This window comes from Pundamilia nyererei, unplaced genomic scaffold (genome assembly GCF_000239375.1).
Source record: "Pundamilia nyererei isolate P.nyererei 1_Seehausen unplaced genomic scaffold, PunNye1.0 scaffold00087, whole genome shotgun sequence".
In the NCBI taxonomy this organism is placed as follows: domain Eukaryota; kingdom Metazoa; phylum Chordata; class Actinopteri; order Cichliformes; family Cichlidae; genus Pundamilia; species Pundamilia nyererei.
In genome coordinates this window covers 60,171-78,812 of record NW_005187488.1, presented here as the reverse complement: position 1 = coordinate 78,812, position 18,642 = coordinate 60,171, and the positions used below count along the sequence as shown (strand labels likewise).

General features: G+C 40.4%; 1 protein-coding gene across 1 annotated transcript in view; it reads right to left on the bottom strand.

The window, feature by feature from the left end:
• malrd1 (MAM and LDL receptor class A domain containing 1) overlaps positions 1-18,642 on the bottom strand; it is a 64,026-nt gene that overhangs the window by 8,012 nt on the left and 37,372 nt on the right. The window contains exons 19-25 of the mRNA XM_013912315.1: positions 16,897-17,054; positions 9,371-9,551; positions 6,998-7,126; positions 6,729-6,890; positions 4,314-4,471; positions 1,549-1,750; positions 730-1,008 (exon numbers count right to left, since the gene is read on the bottom strand). Coding sequence (XP_013767769.1) covers positions 730-1,008; positions 1,549-1,750; positions 4,314-4,471; positions 6,729-6,890; positions 6,998-7,126; positions 9,371-9,551; positions 16,897-17,054 — 1,269 coding nt within the window. The remainder of the gene's footprint in view (positions 1-729; positions 1,009-1,548; positions 1,751-4,313; positions 4,472-6,728; positions 6,891-6,997; positions 7,127-9,370; positions 9,552-16,896; positions 17,055-18,642) is intronic.

Sequence of the window (18,642 nt, the reverse complement as noted above, 5' to 3'; positions counted from 1 at the left end):
GTGAACTTTTTCAGCTTTTGAAGTGGAGCATGCTGCAAATGAGACATATTGCTTTAGACTCTTGGAGGAAACCAGAGGACCCAAAGAAAACCCACGTAGGCAAACTAAACACAGGAAGAGCCCAAGATGGTTCAAACACAAAGCCACAAAGCTGACAGGACTAACCACTGCATCAAGGTGCTACCCACGACACTAAGATGGAAATTTAATGGAAAATGTGATAACCTCTTATAAATCTGAGGTTTAATGGCTTATCATTTTATGTGGAAACAGCTTTACTATATATACTGTGACCCCATTGCATTTTTTGCCGTTTGCTTTAGACATTAAGATTTTATCCCAACACTTTTTATATTGTACCTGTTTTTAAAAAATCTCAAAGATGTTACATTGGATGATGACACTGGATGATGAAACTGAGAAAACAGTCATTGTCATTACAGTTTAAAGGGACTATTTATTCAGTGGACAGTAGTTCCAGTGAAAGCAGTTAGGTTTGTGGATTGTCCAGAAGTTGTGTGTGATTTTTTGAACTATTAAGCTCTATCAGAAACATGTTTAGGGGAATTTGCGAGAGGTTTTCATCTCATCTGTTACTTATTAAACATGAATTCATGGGATCTTGTCTAAATATGGGTAAAACCGCCAATTATTTCCTTTTTTGCTAGAAGTGCACTTCAGTTTTCCAGCCATTCATCCTCAGTGAAAAATGAAGAGGTGCTAACTTACGGCAGCTGTATTCATCCTCTCCTGTGGGACAGTCAACGACTCCATCGCAGCGCATTATGGACGGGAGGCAGTTATGATCTGAACACTGAAAATAACCAAGAGGACAAAGGACCTGAGGAGGAAGAGTTCCGGGTACAACAGTGGGACAATGCTCTTCATCAGACTTATCAGCACAGTCGGGCTCCGTGTCACACAACCAGCTCTCTGGGATACACTGGAAGGAGTATGCACACTGAAACTGGTTCACACCACAAGTCAGTGGCTGAGGAGTCACAGGTTCTGAGGTGGAAAATCACAGTGGAGAGATGCATGCAAAAGGGTTAAATAAACTTGATTTTCAGTCAAATACAGTAAAAATCCCCCATTGATAAATCCCAGGATTGTTTTTGAAAGTATGTTAATGTTTTTTTTGAGACCACAGAGGCTTTGTCAGAAAGCCAGTGAAAGAAACAGTTTGGGGTGGTGGGAGGACAGAATGGTGAGGGTGAGGAAACAACACAATATAAATGTAATTGCTTTTCCTCCCCATTGCCCTCCATGCTGTCCCTTGGCATTGACCCATTCTCTGCATTGAATTCATATGGACCTACAGGGCAACAGGCTCCATTAACTCACTACACTTTCCCCGAGGGTTCACACTATTTATATGGAAACTGAGGAGACGAGCATAGATGTTGGAGGACAGGGAAAAATTGGGAAATGGGAGAATGTGAAAACTGGAGGAAATGAAATGAAAAATGAGAAGGGTGCTAGAAGGATAGGAAATAAGGAAAAACTAAATAGAAGGGCAAAGAAGGCGAAAAACTTTCAGGTCTTTACCTCCAACTATACACTCTGCAGTGTAGGAAATGTCATCCAGGGCGATGTCTGTCCACATGTCTCCACCCACCTGGGCCTCAAAGGTCACTCTGAAGGGTACCGTGCTGGACACGATGACATTAGCGTATGTCCACTGTCTGCCATGGTTTCCAGTGGCTGCCCACATCAACAGACGGGTACCGCTGGGTCCAACAGTAAAGACCTGGTGAGTACAGGTGGCACAAAGTGACATTTCCATTTGATTTGTAACAATATGTTTGAGTGAGAACATGAGAACATCATCACCATACAAAATGTATTATAATCAAACAAACAACATAAAAGAAGTTTCTTTCTCAGTCTTTAAACATTTTTCCTTCAGTGGTGACAGGGTGTTTACACATCACCGTTACATGCAATAGAAGTATGTGCATTCTTTGCTTAAATAAAACCAGTAGAACTGCAGTGTAGAAAAACATAAACAATTGGAGTACTAGTAATAGAAGCGCTATAAAGCTTCAGTGTTTTCGTGTGTCATACTTTATGCATTTACGTGCAACATGTACATAAAAGATGTCTGTAGCCACTGTGATGTTACCGAGGGCCTCAGTCATGCAGGTCTTAAGACCAGTCTGCAAACCTCTAAAAACCTCTGGTCACAAGGGAAAAAACTGTATTCCCCAACTGGTTGGCAAGTGATTGCTGGAGGTTGCTAGCTGTTGCCAGGTAAAATTGGTCTCAAAAAGTGTGCTGCATCAAAAAACTCCAGATTATTTGTACTTCTCTCACTGCAGCCAGCTTAGGCTCCAGTCATAGGCCATCCTCTTGAAAATGGAATTGAAACATCCTCTGGTTCAATTCAATTTTATTTATATAGCGGTAAATCACAACAGCAGTTTTATATTGTGAGGTAAGACCCAACAATAATACAAAATGGTTGTTAGGTTAAATGCATATTCTCCTATCATTTAACAAGTGGTTGTTGGCAGATTGCTGTGGTTGCTGGTTGTTTTCAGACTTGTCTGCAAACACTCACAAACTAACTATGGAGCTGTAGTGAAACTTGGAAAAAGTGTGGCATAAGCTGGAAAATGTTGGTTCTCTGAGTAAAAGTAGTGCTTTTCTGTTAACAAACTACAAATAATCTTCACACACTGCTAGCAACCAAAGCAACTGAGAGGAGGTTTTCATTGGAGCACTCCAAATACAGGCCATTCTTTGTGACCAGTTTCACATGACAACTGAGACCAGCATCGGACAACCAATTGCCAACCGGTCAGGAAATACAACCTTCTCCCCTAGCGATTGGTGGTTTCCAGGGGGTCGCCAATCTGTCACTAGCTTTAGGACTGTGTGGCTGGAGCCTGACTTATTTATGAGGTTCTGATATGAAACTTTAATCTGAGTTATTTGGCTACTGTCATCTTATGTTATTTTCCTTTATTTCTTCTTATTCTTTAAAATTTTAAATGAAATGAAATAAGTGAGTGATGGATCTGGCTGCGAAACTGAGGACACTCACTCTCATAGGGTAGCACCTTGACTACAAAGTCACATGCTGCTTAATCATCGTTAAATTACTCTAGATTGGAGCATAATTTTAAAATTGTTTTATTAAACAACTAACTAACAACTTGGAACACAGCTACACACACATATACAAAACCAAAGCAGTTGCTACCTGCTCGTCAATAAAAAAGACAGGTTTAAGGCACTTTACTGTTAGCTTTATTGAACATACCTTAATTTGACATTAACTTGTAAAGATGGAGAGACCTTTGTCTTTGTACACTTACAAAACTTGGCTGCCAAACTGATCCAAAACTAAAAACACCATCTCATCATTTTTTAAAATGTATTTTAAGATTTTATTGATTAGTACAAAGACCTGAACGGCCTCTTTTCCAGCTACATCTCTGATCTCTTATACACACACACTGCACTTTAAGGTCCTCAGGCAGTGGTCTGTTTTGTGCTCCAGAGGTCTGGCTGAAAACTAAAGCATACAAAGCATGTTCAGTCAAGGCTTCTCCAACAGTCTGCTTGAGTAAATCAGGTCAGCTGAATCACTGACCTCCTTTGTATCGTCTCTTAAAACAGACTTTTATGGGAGAGTATTCCTTTGTTTAGTTGAGTTTCAATTTAAAAATACACTTTTCAATATCAGAGGTGTAGTGGAACAGAAGCAAAAAGAAGCACGAAATGGAAAAACTCAATTAAAGTACCGTAGAATATCCTTCCTTACAATACTTTCTGATGGCTTATTTCAAAAGTGGAAACTCTGAAGGTTTAATAGTTGTTTTTGATTAGCAATACAGTAATTTATGCATAATTTAGAGCTGTGAGTTTTTGAGTAGTTTTGTTTATAATTCATGTAGATTTCTTGTAAGCGCCTCATCTGTGGCTACGCATGGAGTACACTTCCTGTCTAAGTAGAGCTTTTAGCAAATGCTTATTGTTTGTTGTTTTGAAATTAACCCATTTAACAAAGAGACCTAAAAAGACATGAAAAGACTGATATGATAATGACGTTTGTAACCTGACATGCTTTGATGGATTATTTGCAGGAAGAAAGACGTTCATTCCCTCCTTTGGGTATCAGGTGACTGACAGTAAGCAGAGCAAAATATGTTGATAAGCTGAGTAAAAGAGGAAAGAAATCTCTGACAAATCCAAATTAAGCCTTCATTTTGGATCATTTCTTAGCAGGTGACAGTTAAAAAAAAAAAAAAGCCTGATGCCCAAAAGCAGGAAACAGAAGAGAAATTTGTCTGAGATGAGGTCACCTTCAATGTTCCCATCCTATCAGAACCATGCATGAAGAACCAGAAGCGCAGGTGACACAGGCCGATGCTGGCAGGAAACGGACTCCTGGTTGTCACCTTGGCAACATCGCCCTCGTGCTGAATGGCTGAGTTTATATACAGGAAGTTCCCTCCACCACCTTTGGAGATAAACGCAGTACTTTACAATTGCAGAACATTTATGTAAGGCATGAGTAATATCTCAGTGCGATGAACGATGAAGCTGAAACGGCAAAGGAAAAGCCACAGCCAAACCCAGCTCAACCATCAAATTTCAGCTTTGCTGCAGGAAAGAAATCCAATAACCTTATTCTGCTGGTTCAAATATGCACGATATTTAGACGGAGGAAGGCTGTCGTTAAATGTATCCTGCAGCCAAAAGCTGCAGAGAGCTTCTTCAGCTCGGCTAGGCTTGGAGATGAGACAGCATGTGTGCGGTGCCAGAACAAAGTGGGAGTTTTCCACATGAGTTAAGGGGGATTTAAGGCCATCACAATCCACAGTGCACAAAAAAACCTGCTCACACCCACAACACAGATTCCGCTGCGGTGAATCAAATCATAAAAGTCAAAACAAAGTCTGTGCATCTATCCAGGCAGAGCTCGTTTTCCAAGAACGTGTACACGCATGTGCTCCATTACCTGATCCTATAACGACAGGATATTTGCAGAGTCATGCCTTTGTCCATGTGTTTTTAAGCTGTAAGATCACGAGTCCATCCAGCCCATCATTCATCCTTCCGATCAATAACCTCAAATGACCGATCAGGAATAGCAACCTAGTGACAGCCAGTACAAGGTGGAGTTACAGCTGCAACTCAGAAGACAACAGCTGGTTCATTGAGTGCACTGTCACCCATGAAAAATGCTGCTTTGTCCTCAGCATTACGGCTCTCATGTGGCATGCAGGGACAAAATAGCTGCTGCTGTGTGTGTTTCTTTACCTCCTTACTTTCTCCTTAACAGTTTTCACCCGTGCGTTCCACTCATGCTGCTTGTCGTCCTCATTTCAAACTGGTCCGTCATCATTCAAGGCCTTAAATAAAAAGGGCGTGCTTGGAGAAGCCACTCGCTCATTTTCTCTACCCCTTACACAGCCTGAGACAGGAGTGAGCAATTGGTACAATTTTATGTTGCTCATGTCTTCGGAAACAATAGCTGCTAACTGTGCTGTAGCAGACAGATCTGTGGACGTGCACTCATGCACATCTGTGCACAAGGGGATGGAGGAGAGGGGAGAGTTCCAGTTTAATCTTGGAGAGATGCTAAAGTGTATATTTACCAGTTTACTCATATTTAAACTTGCTCACATACAGCAATAACTGATTTAATCCCTGGGCAACAGCATATCAGTACACAAGTTAATATTAATAGTAGATGCCTGAATACATAAATGCACTGAGTTGCTGAAATGTGATTGGCTGATTAGATATTTGCATTAATAAGCAGTCGAGCAGGTGTAGTCAACAAATGTATTTTCAGCTGGTGAGTTATTGATGCCTTGAAGTCTTACGGAAATTTTGATTAACATTGCTTCGCATAAATGTGGGTAATTGTTGCCAAAGTGTCGTTACCTTTCAATTAATCAGTTTAAAAAACAATATTTGAAGCAGCTTTGCTTCATATGATAAGCAGGAATGCTGTTAAGCTCAGTTTGACTCAGACTGATATTGATCAGGAAGTATTTTTAACCCTGCCTTCATGTCGGTGTCACACAGTCCTATTTTCCAGCTGTCAAGTTGTAATTACAAAGGCGCTGCCAGAGAGCTGAAAACATGGAGGGTGTCAGGAGAATGCAGATGTTGTCTGCTCCTAATTTTGAGAAATTGTTTGTTTTTTCTGCCAGTGTTATTAACAGGAACAAACTAGGAGGCTGGCAGAAGCATCCGATCCGAAGATGCTCATATTGTAATTCTGGGTATCATGTAAGTGACACAAGGATGGAGGATTTTTTCAGACAAAGCCAAACATGAGGAAAACAGAATAAAACTACCCCTCGGTGGGCTTTTCTATAGACTTTTTGGATAATTAAAGGAAATAAGTTCAGGGAAAATCAGTTTATGATACATTATTTGTTCAGTAAGATGATGCTCAAAAATTCTACTTTTATGAACCTCGACGCATAAATGGAACAACTTTTGTGTAGTTGGTTAGCGAGCGCCTTCTGTGGGTTACATAAAAGAACTTAAAAATACATTAGTGGAGTACTTCTATGTATTTTATGCCGTAAAACAACACATTGTGCTAATTTCAGACCTTATTGCAGCCAACCACCCAAAAAGCCATTATAAAAACCTTCGACTTACTTTGAGAAAAGGAAAGCAGAAGTAAAAGCACATTTTTCTTGTTGTGTATGGTCATATTTTTGGTAAGATTTTAGCAGAGAGCAGCTGCAGACCTTGGCTGTGGTCGGTGATAGGTCCAGCCCCTGCTGTCTCAGTACTGGAACCAATCCTCCAATCAAAGTCATCATCAGGGTCTTGAGAAAGTTGGCATCTCTCTTTCCACTGGTCTCCCTCCATGTTGAAGCTACAAGCACCTGGCGAGCTAATTATTTTGTCTGCCAGAAAGAAAGAAATTGAAAGATGAAAGGAAAGAGTTTGCAGTCCTGTTTCAAAGTTGTCCTTCTGCTCTCCAAGAAGGGACCTATTTATCATTTCTACTCACCGCAGTCAGCTTCGTCCGATTCATCAGCACAGTCGGCCTTGCCGTCGCACACCAGGTGGGACTCAATGCAGTGGCCGCTGCGACACACAAAATCTGTGGGCGCAGGACAACCAACGGCCTCCACAGTGGCTAAAACACACAGATAATTACAATGAATAATCATAATTTCTATTATTCCTCAACAATTTCATCCCCATTTTCTAATCCAGACAAATTAAATCTGACATGAAATAAAATGCTGTGATGAACAATTTATTAATAAAACACAGACTTCCTGTGCTCAGCACCAAAGAACAGCAGCGGAGAAGAAGGTAAACAAAAGCAGACAAAGGCCTGTCAGGGAAATCAAAGCCCCCTTCCTCCTGCACCGCCTTGTTTGAGATGGAACAGAGAGCAAGGAAAACAAATCAGGTGGATCACAGACAGCACACACACACATTAGCCACGTCTGTGCAGATGTGTGTGTGTGTGCGTGGTTAAACTTCAAAGGCAGCGACATTAAATGATGAGTGAAATGAGGAAAGAGTTGAATTTCATTCCGGGAGGTCAGTGGGGTTAAAACCCATCATATAATAAACTGAAAATCCATTTTAGCGAGCACTCAAAGTTGATGGAAGTTGTCTGTCTGTGTCATTTGGCTTTGGACAGACAATTTGTCTGCTTGTGTGTCTGCAGTCTGTTTTGATCTATGCCTCCGCTTAGATCTGCAGGTCAGTATTTATGTTCTCCTGTGTGTGTTTGTTTATACGTGTGCACTGGAGATGGAGATGGAAAAGAGTCGGCAGAGCAGGAAACATCCCCCCTGGTGCCCAGCCTTGTGCCAGGTCCTGTTTAATGTACAACATCTGTCTCAAACATAAATATCAAACGGCGTCTGTCAGCGACTGTCGTCCCAAAGACAATCAAACTCTCCTCTCGCTTCGAGACCCAACAGTTCTGCCTTTCTTTTTCTCTGAGTGTGCCAGCGGCAGAATCAATTTCATACTCCAAACTATCAGCTGGAAAGATCATAAAATAATTTCACAGCATAGTTATATCGCGCTTATGAAGCTTATTGGAAGAATACTTTGATAAAACGAAAGCAGAGAGGAAGGCTTGAGAGAAACTGAAAACAATTGAATCCACTTTGTGAAATTCAGGCTGAAATCTTTTTTAGTTTTTATTTTCTCAACCACTCTAACTGCTGGAATTATTTATTTTGTTGCGTTAAGGCACCTGGGTTGGTGCGGGTTTACATCATGCATTGCTTTACTTTAATCTCACATTTACAAAGAGACTGATTCATGGGTCCAGCTTCTTTTAAAGGCGAGATTACGGCTATTCTCCAGACTTCAGCAAACATGAGCCGCTATGAACACAAAGTTAATAAAATACATTTTCCTCATGCTTTTAAAAGTTTAGTTGAATTGAAGCTGCTTTTTAAATTTAAGAAGCAATAAGAAAGATTTGCACTGCCACTGTGCACAAAGCGACGGTAATATATGTGCAGGGGTTTGCCGAGCGCCAGCGAGCCTGTGATTACTTTACCAGGTGGTGAGATTTCCAGCTTTTGAAACTTTTCCTCTCCACTGCTCCTTTTTTTTAGGACAATGAAATTTAAAGACCCTTCCTATCTCCTCTGCTCACCTACGATAGTGCCTGCAGTGCGTTATTTATCATTTACCTTTGCTGGCTGCAATTCACAGTTAATTAGTAAATTACTTGTAAACTATACCATTGAAAACTGCAGATGCAGATACATGTACATAAATAATATGTGATATAAATACGCTGTCCAGCCCAACTAGATTTAACTAAGTAAAAATAAGGAAGAGCCATTGATGACATACCCAAATCACTTCTCCAGGTCGCTTGTTTTAAGCTAAATGCTAACAGCAACATGCAATTTAAACATGCTAGAATTTGCTGGTTATCAGTCATTTTCCATATATCTGCCAAAAGCATCTTTAAAAAAAAATTGCACGTTCATAATTGTACGCAGGCATTTAATTGACATAACTAATTTTTACATCACTACAACTTTTACATTTTTATTAAAGTCCACAAATGCTTTGATGCTGGTTCAACCCATTTTAAATTAGTGTTTAAAAGCGTTATATAATCAATAGCTTTTTTCAAATGTACATTTAAAAATGACATGTAATCATAATAATATTGAACAAACAATCGTTTGGAGCAAAACCATCAGTGACAAAATGAGCAGTAATAGAAATGCTAGTAATATTGTCATTAATCTCCCCAGGTGTATGAAACATGGGCTTATAGTGACCCAATTTCACCTGAAATTTGCCTTCATAGTGCTTTCATAATTATTTTATTGTAGTCCAGTCTATATGCAAAACTTGTTGTGTACTGTTTGTGCATGCTACCTACTTGGGGCACAGTCTATGTACTCCAGGTCATCTAAGGCCGCTCCACCGCTCACGTCCTTTAGGCGCACCACCTCAAATATGACTTCAAAGTTCCTGAGCTTCCTCAGGGGGATCTCTGCTCGGTTCCACTTATTGCCCTGATGTCCCGTTTGATTCCACACCTCCTTTAAATTATTCTCCATCTGTGGAGAAGAGCAGCGATGAACAAAAAGAGGCTCACGTGGTAGCATTTCACATACTATGGTGCTGCAGTCTCATTTCAAAGAGCTACAGCAGTCATTACTGTCAGAATTTTTTTTTTCAAGCTTTAAGCCTCATGTCGAGAGTGAAGAACTTCTTGGTCAAAACGTGCTGAATCAGATATGTGGACAGAGTGCTGCTGCTGAGAAAAAGGGAATGGCATCTAAGAGAAGTCATTAAACTCTCATTAGCATTAGCATAACATTGTAGTAACAATTCCCCCGCCTTGAGACCTGCGACTCACATTTAAACCCTGCTTTCTGAGTATAGTAATAGATTTCTCTCATGTCACATATGGAAAATATTAAAAGACAAACTGACGTGTATTCCTCTGTAAGCCCACTATGCCTTTTCCCATGGTACTTGCCAGGCACTAAATCATGACTAATACAGCTTGGAAACAGCAAATTTGACTTTGGGTTTAGTGGACGTGCCTTTTGACGAGCCGGCATCTCATCGCTGGTTTTTATTGTCATGTCAAAAGCATCAATGGGACTTTTATAAAGCTCTCTCACTTCATATTAAAATACTTTGGGCATAAGAGTAACAGGATCTAGCGAGGTGATGGTGAAGGTAGTAGAAAATGCAATGGAATTTTAACAATAGTGTAGTTCAGATAAGATAAAACAGAACCGTACTCTACATACACCGATTTTAAAAAGTAATGCTGAATGTTAGATGAAGTGGATTAAAGAAAAAACAAAACTCGAGAAACTAAAGAATAAATATATCAAGACAAAAAGTATCAACAAGAGTACAATGTCAAAGTAAAGTCTTCAAATTGTTGTTGCATGCTCCGGTCAAGCCAACAAAGACAAATAAAGTAACTAAGTATAATTAAAGATGAGTAAAAAAAAAATCCTGAGAAATTAAAACTCGGCATGAATGTTTGGGATTATTTACTTAAAGATTTCTCACCTAGATTATGTAATAAAAAGATAGAACTACCTGAAGTCTTTGGGCTCATTAACTGTGGGGTCGATGGTCCTGTGATGGTTAAGAAAGAAGTGTGATCCGTGTTCAGCCTGAAAAAATGTTTACTTAAATAGAAGCGGTGGTGCATAAAACACTGTGTTTTGCTACTGTATACAATGTTGTACTTATGACAGATGATCCAAGTCAGTAAAGTACTGCAGATCATTTCCTGAATTTGTTCATCTAATGTGATCCTCGTCTTTGCTCAAACACGAAACCCTTAAAGCTGAAAACCTTCCCATAAAATATCTGCATCTGTATGTCGCTTGTGGAAGATTTTCTTTTTATTTGAGTATTTCATTTGAGGATGAATGGTTACATTGTTGCTCCTTGTTTGGCCGAAGGGGATGAAACAAATCCCTGACTGCATGTCTAACCAGCCCCACTCGATTTTAGCTGAAACCTTTTCTGTTTTCAATAACGGGACCAGAATGAAGCAAAACAGACTGCTTAGCAGAACGCTTCTGTGGGCTAGCAAGACAAAAATGACATGCTTGGTTTATCAGAAATGTTTTCAAACTGTGTAACGTCATCAGGGATGTGGTATAAGTGTTTAGGTTGGCAACAGCGTGTCTGAATAACTCGCCCATCTACAATAAATAGCAGCACATGGCCACTTTTAAAACTTTTTTATTGAAAGAATGTGGAACCGCTTGGAGTTGGTGTAGCTGAAGAGTCTCTGATGGGGTTAGATCTGCAAAAGCATTGAGCCAAGAATAAGAATGAAGTGTAAGAAATGGCAGCTAATTGTTGGCAAACTGAGCCAGTATGGATCAAGACTGACTTTGTACAACTTTTGAGAAAAATACCCAAACATCTATAAGGTACTGAGCAAAACTTATACAGCAGCACTTCTCCAGACCTTCTGAAGGTCTTTCAAAGTTTCTCTTTTTCTTTGATCTACTTTTTTACTCCTTTTCAGTCCAGTCCTTGAACCTCCCCAAGGTCATGGTGAAGAGAGAGGTAAGTGTAAAAGCGAAGCTCTCAATTTACCGGTCGATCTACATCCCTACCCTCACCTATGGTAGTGACCGAAAGAACAAGATCGTGGATAAAAGCGGCAGAAATGAGCTTCCTCCGAAGGGTGGCTGGACTCTCCCTCAGAGATAGGGTGAGAAGTTCAGCCATCTGGGAGGGGCTCAGAGTAGAGCCGCTGCTCCTTCACATCAAAAGGAGCCAGCTGAGGTTGGAAAGGCCTTGGTGTTCCCCTGGAGAAGCTGGAGGAGGTGGCTGGGGAGAGGGAGGTCTGGGCTTCTCTGCTTAGGCTGCTGCCCCCACGACCCGGCCTCGGATAAACGGAAGAAGATGGATGGATGGATGTTTTTTATTTGTTTGTTGAGCCACTTAACACTGACCTGATGAATCATTTAAAGGGATGAACCAGTATTATGTATATACAACTTAGCAAAGAACTAATTTTTGGTATTTTTAGGCACTTTGTTACAGCAACCATGAAAACATATAATTAGTTTTCTTTATTTTTCAGCTAAATCTTTGAAAAATACCAAAAATAAGCCAGTTTGGAATAGATAAAATTGTATTTTTCACCAACAAGATGAATCCAGAAGAGCTGTTAGTCATTGGCTATATTAGGACACACTACACACCATGAGGAATACAGTCCTTGAATAAATGGTTCCCATTTTCCTAGAAAAATTTATATATATCTATATCTCTATATATGTATCTATCTACCTCTCTATCTCTCTATGTATATATATGTATATATAAAGCCTTTTGCATAGTATTGTATATTCTGCTTTGTTCTGCCTCTAGGATATCAGTTATAGTTGAAACTCAATCTTAGGTTCAGGTCAGTACGGAGAAGAGCATTAATGGGGGTGCATATAGATTTAACTACCTATTCTGCAGAAGCTCATGAGTCTGATATTAATACTGCTGTAGCTCTAATAATTTACGACGGCTTCCTCGTCCTCTGCTCTTTGTAAAGGTGATGGGAAAACTGCAGGTCTATAGCGTCACATAATTATTCAGTTTTAAGGGCAGTGCTGCAGTGGGGAATGAGTCGCAGGAGTGTGAAATAAACACCACCCCTAACAAAATAAAGCAGCAAACATGCTGCACTTGAGGTGGCAATATGTGACCAGAGGCTCGACTGCAGTGAAAGGAAACCTGGTGTAATATACTCAAACGCAGAGGACAAGCAATGTCACTTTCTACTCTGCGGTTGGAAAGCCTATTAAAATGCACCCTTGGGTGAGGCTTGCACAGACTGTCTTCTCTCTTTATGCCAGTGAAGCCCTGGCTTGAAATAATCTTGTTACTGTGAGAGTAGAGCGTACATTAATAGGCAGCGTTGCAGCAGGACTTATCCAGATTTATGCCACGGAGTAAAGGCCCAATCCATAAAAGCAGCCAGAGAGCGAGTGACGAGCGTGCGTTACAGGCATACGTAGCTCACATTTGATGCCTGGGTGGCATATCAGTCGAGGCATTTATTCGATCAATTTGAAGCTTCATTTCCTGAGCTTGCAGACAAGGCAGCGCAAGCCGCCAATTCGGTTTGCTCAAAGTGAAGAGAGGATATACATTTGCATAATTTCTTTTTATTATCCCTCAGTAAAAGTCAGGATGCAAGAAACAGAAGAAAGAAACAAAGTTGTGCTCGCAACAAAAAGCTTCTTTTATTGAAACTGTGAAATCCTTGACGTCTTAACCGTATACTGAATGTTCCACAAAACTAAAATCCAATTTGTATTCATGGCTTTTTCATTTTATGAAACTGCTGGCAGCTGTTTTCTGTCAACTTACCTTTTAGTCAAATCACAAGTTTTTTTTCTTTACACTCAGTCTTTCCTTACTTAAAAAAATATTTCCATGTTTCACCAGGGACAGATTTGCATATTGTTTCCGTGACGAGAAACACGCACAAATGATTAGCCTCGTCATGCTATATTTTACTCGAGCAGAACGTCCTCTCTGTGGCTGACCGGCAGATGTTTGGCTCACCATAATCGCAGGCTGCATCTGAACCCACAACACCATATATAACTATATTAATGAGCAAACAGCTAGCTATGTAGTAATTTTGCTGTCATCGTTATGGTAGGCTTACTCAAAGTGCATCAGTCAGTAAGGCAAACAAACAGCCTATTATGAAAAATACACGGCAGGGAAAGTAAAATATTTCTTCCATGAAAAGAGGACGAGTTCATCTCTCCAAGATGAAACTTTTATACTGCTGAGACAGCCAAGGAAATGGGGTATAACGAAAAATACGAATTACATTATTTTCCTTTGTTAGCATAGTCCCATTTCTGTTTTAATTCTGTTCCAGACTTTATTTTTTTTCACCAAACTTTAATTGACCCATCTCATCCCTGACCCCTCAAAAAGTTGCAAATGTTTAAACTTTAAAGTTGCACAGGGCAAAACTTAAGAAAAAAAGGCCCGACTTTGTAAACAGCAGACTCTCCTTCTGTAGTTTCTGTCTCCCTCTAAGACCCGCCCACTAGGAAGTGGCTAAGGTCAGCGTTACCACTGGTAGCACGAGGCAATACCTGGACCCTATATAGGTTGCACAGCTAGGCCAACTCCTCCAGGACTGCACATCAACATGTGTCATTGCCAAAAGGTTCTTTTGTATTTCCCAGTTCAGTCTGAGAAGCATGGAGACAAGCGGTTACTACAGGTCTGTATAGGCCAATTAGCGGGACTGTTATCTGCTTCATTGTGCAAGAAAGAACAGGATGAGCACTGCTAAAGCTACAAAATGACCTCCACCAGGCCACTGGTGTGATTGCCTTTGACCAAACAATGAGAAACAGAGGTGCACACAGACCTCTACACCCTAACTGCAATTAGATATCAGGATAAAATGCTTGAGCAACTCTGGGACATTATATATTTCAGTCCTTCCGATACTGCCAGGTTGCACCTCCGACTGTCCAGGAGATCAGTGATGCCCTGGTCCTATCTCGGAGGAGATCCTCTAGGACATCATCCATCATCTCATAGGAGAATGCATGTATACATACATACATAAATGGATGTAGACACATTAGAAGGAGTGTTGCTGGAAGTTTGAAGATTGGCAGGTACATTAATGCTACTTAACTCACTCTTACACCCCATCTTTATTCAGTTTGCTCTGCTGCTGAGGACAGACACTTCATTAGTGTGATGACTCATGACTAAAAGAAGCAGTTCACACGGCTGGTGATATAAATAGAGCCGCCTGTTGAGCCCCTTGTGAACTTCATGGGATGGGGGGAGGCTTGCCATGTAAATACAATCCCCTCCCTTTCACTCTTATTATCATAAGCTTTTTTGTTGTTCAGTCACCCTTTAAAGATGCATAGTATACACTATATTTACACTGTGATGCTTGCAGAGAGTGTGAGCGTGTTTGTGTGTTTTTATTGCCCTGCCTGTGCAAATGTGTGTGCATGCTAGTATTTATGTAGCTGCAACATCCGGACTATAAAAGTGCTCTAATGTTGTAAATTATAGCACAAACCAATAATCTGTAAGCGCTTATGTCTTTGAACCCTCTAGGTCATACATGTACTTATCATCATTTATGTGTCATAGGAAGCTATAGCCACATAACACTTGAGGCATTTTGGTTTTATCTGCCTGTCTCTCTCCCTCACACACACAGAGACACCCACCAACACACAAACACACACAGAGGGCCTCTGAACTCTCCACCCACTACGTCTGTGTCTCTAAGTGTAAATGAGTCCAGCACCTCATTTTAAAGCACAGAGCTGACCTTCTTTAAAAGGCCAAATTTTACATTTTCAACCCATATGTGAAAGAGGGTGCACGTTTAAAAATAGTCCACATGCATTTATCATCTCCTGCCTCTCGGAGAGCCTCATAATCAATCCAACAGCCGGCTGGATGACTGGGGGACTGGGCAAATCCCATCATGATAGCAGTATCCAGTCTACAGCAGGCTTTAATGTACAATCAATAGCAAAGACTATTTATCTAATGATTGAGACAAAAACAGCATCAGTAAGTGTAACGTGTCCATCCAAGCATGTGATCAGTGAATGAGTAACATAACGAGGTTGTTTTTTTTGTTAATGTGCAGCCACAATCATTCAATGTGTTTTAGTTTTTGTTCACAAATGAAGAACAATGAAACAAACAGCAAGGGATAAAAGTAGGTTTTTAAAATTACCATTAGAAAGAACTATATAGAAACAACAGGCACACATACACAATATACACAAATTTCACCACATTCCCATAGGGTCTTAGCAGTGTTTTTTATTTTCTAAAGACACCTCAAATGTGTTTGTATGTTTATATTTTTATAATTAAAAGTTAAAGTAGCAGAAACATGTCAGAGACAGGCATAAGCCACAGTTTGCTTTTCTTCTGTTTCTCTCTTCATGTTTCTTGTGTTTTGTTTTTCCCGTTGCTGATGTTGTTTACCCCTGCCTGAGTTTTTAATTGTTTCCTCTACGTGTTTCCTCTGCGTATGTATTCCAGTATTGTGCCATTTTTTTGGCAGTCATTTCCTGTTTTATTTGTGTAATCACTTTCCCTATGCGTATTAGGGTGTTTTATTCCTCTTTCTGGTGCTCTTGCGATTGCCTGCTCTTGTTCCTTATTACCCTGCTCTCTGGAGTGTGTAATTTTTTTCAGGGCTTCGTAGTTGCTCTGGTTCAGTTATTGCTCCCATTAGATGGCTTTTCTCTTTGGATGTTTTGTTTGGTTGGGTATTTTTTTTATTTTTTTTTTGCTTTGCTTTCTTTCTTTCAGCTTCCTACCAAAATCTGTCTGCCATGTGTGTTTGAATGTGGATCCTCCTTGAAATGAACTTGAACAGCCTTTTATTTTGCATGAGCAATGATATGTAAATGTTTGAAAAAGGAGGTACTACAAATAAATAACTAAATACATTTATATTAGCATTTTTGTTGCAGATGGCATAAAAAGTTCCTGAAGTGCCACACATGCAGAAAAATGATCTCCTGCAGAGGAATGAATCTTGTCAAGCACAGCAGCAGCACCTTCTGCTTGAGTCATACCTGATAAAGTGAAATAAAGTTTAGAGTAAATAGACTAGAGGATGGAGGCCAAACCCACCAGAGTTTATATGGCAGAAAAGTCCAAATAGAAATTTTAATCCCTCAGAATCAGCCATGTGTACAGAAACTTGATGGGTAAGAAGAACTGCAAGCTGCCAAAGAGAGAATCTTCCCAGATGCTCAGAACCAACTACAACCTCCCTCTATAGATCAAACACCTCCTGTCTTTTTTACAAATACAGACACCACGATACAGCTGCACTAATTTGATGTCATTTCTGTCTATATGCAGATGCATTACCTTGATCAGAAGCCGGATGCTTCCCGAGGCCTTGTGGGAAATGTAGTACCAGAAAGAGAGCTTGCAGATGGCGCTAGACTCTTTCCACACAGAGCTTCTAATATGAGCTTTATCGCCTTTCAGTCCCACTGGTGTTGCTTCCAAATAGACAAAATGCCCTAAAGGGAGAGAAATGAGGGAAAGTGATGAAGGAGAAAGGCACTGAGCCAGCAAGTGAGCACAGAGGTTGAAAACTATCTCTGCACTGGTGGCTCTGACAAATCACATGAAGGTCACAAAACGTGTTGGGGGAAGGAGGGCCAAGAGTTACGGGGTAATCTCTGACACATCTTCTAATGTCTCACTGCCTTTGGCACAGGGGAGCACTCAAACTTTTTCAGCCAAGTAGAGAAAGGAGAAAGTAGGAAAATGAATGAATGAGAAATAAAGAAAGTGTATCTTCTTTGCACTCAGCATTAGCGACATTAATAATAATAATCTTACATCGGGTTTTTTTGTAGTCTATGGCTTTTGTATCGCTGTTACTGAATATTTTAAACACACTTAAAGTTTAGATATAATTCTTCTGATTTTCATGGAATCAAACTCTATTTTTTTATGGTCTACATTTTTCAGCAGAATATTAAGATTCAGTCGACCACCAGTCGGTTTTAAGTTGGCTTTTCAAGAAATGATGCAGCATGTAATCTGGTGTTCCCACAGCTAGATCAGAACTGTATTAAGACTTTCACTGTGAAGCACTTAGTGGGAATGTAATATATTTCTCACCACAGTTTGCAATAAACATGAATGCCTCTGCAAGACATCCTCATTTTTGGTGTTTTTGCAGATAACAAAGTAATGGGAGAAGAAGCCACAGCAGGGTATTCTTCTTCTCCTCCTCCTCCTCCTCGTCCTCTGTAACAAACTCCCTTTTCTCTGCTCTGTTGTTGTCTGGTTACGGCTGTTATTGCTGACTGACTTCTTTATTAGAACATTATTTGTCTGGCTGCACAGTAAACTGACTCAGAAAAAGCTTTTTGTTTTGTTTCTTCACAGAAAAGCTGTTTAGCAAGTGTTTCCTGTAGTATTTACCCACACTTGCTGTGACTGTTATTCTGTTTGGCAAGGTTTGAAATGATTTATTAAAGCAACAGATATGTCTCTGAGCTCATCACTCCCTGCACATATCTTACACATAGAAATTGGAGAGTGATGGGAAAAGTTGCCCCCAGAGCTTGCAGGAGGATGCTGGCGATGCAGGACAGGAGCGCTGACATGCCAAAGAGAGGGAGATGGGAAATCGGCAGATGTTAAATCCTAATTTGAGGGTGTGTTTGGTAAATGACATGAGGAAAGTGCGGCATGTTACGTGTGCATGACACAGCACGCACGGGGGTCAGCCAGCAAGCTAGCAGACTTAGCTTCAACAGCAGCTCGTGTCACATTTGAAATCTTTTGCACATCCTTAAGAGCAAATGGGTGTGGACATGAGACCTCTGACGGGAGTGTCCTGCAGTCACTGTAATGTTTGCAGCACATCTTTTGGGTTAAGTTTGTTTGGGGATGTGACCTCCATGGATCAGTCAGGGCACACAAACGCTCGATAAGATCAGGGTCTGGAAAGTTTGCAGGCCGGGTCAAGGTATCTGCCTTTTTGTTGCATTCCTTGAGCTGTTTTACTTTTTGTGGAGGCTGGAAAGGCTGCAGCCATCCTGGGAATCCCTTCCCTGCACACAATCTGACTTTTAAAAATAGTTTCTAAAT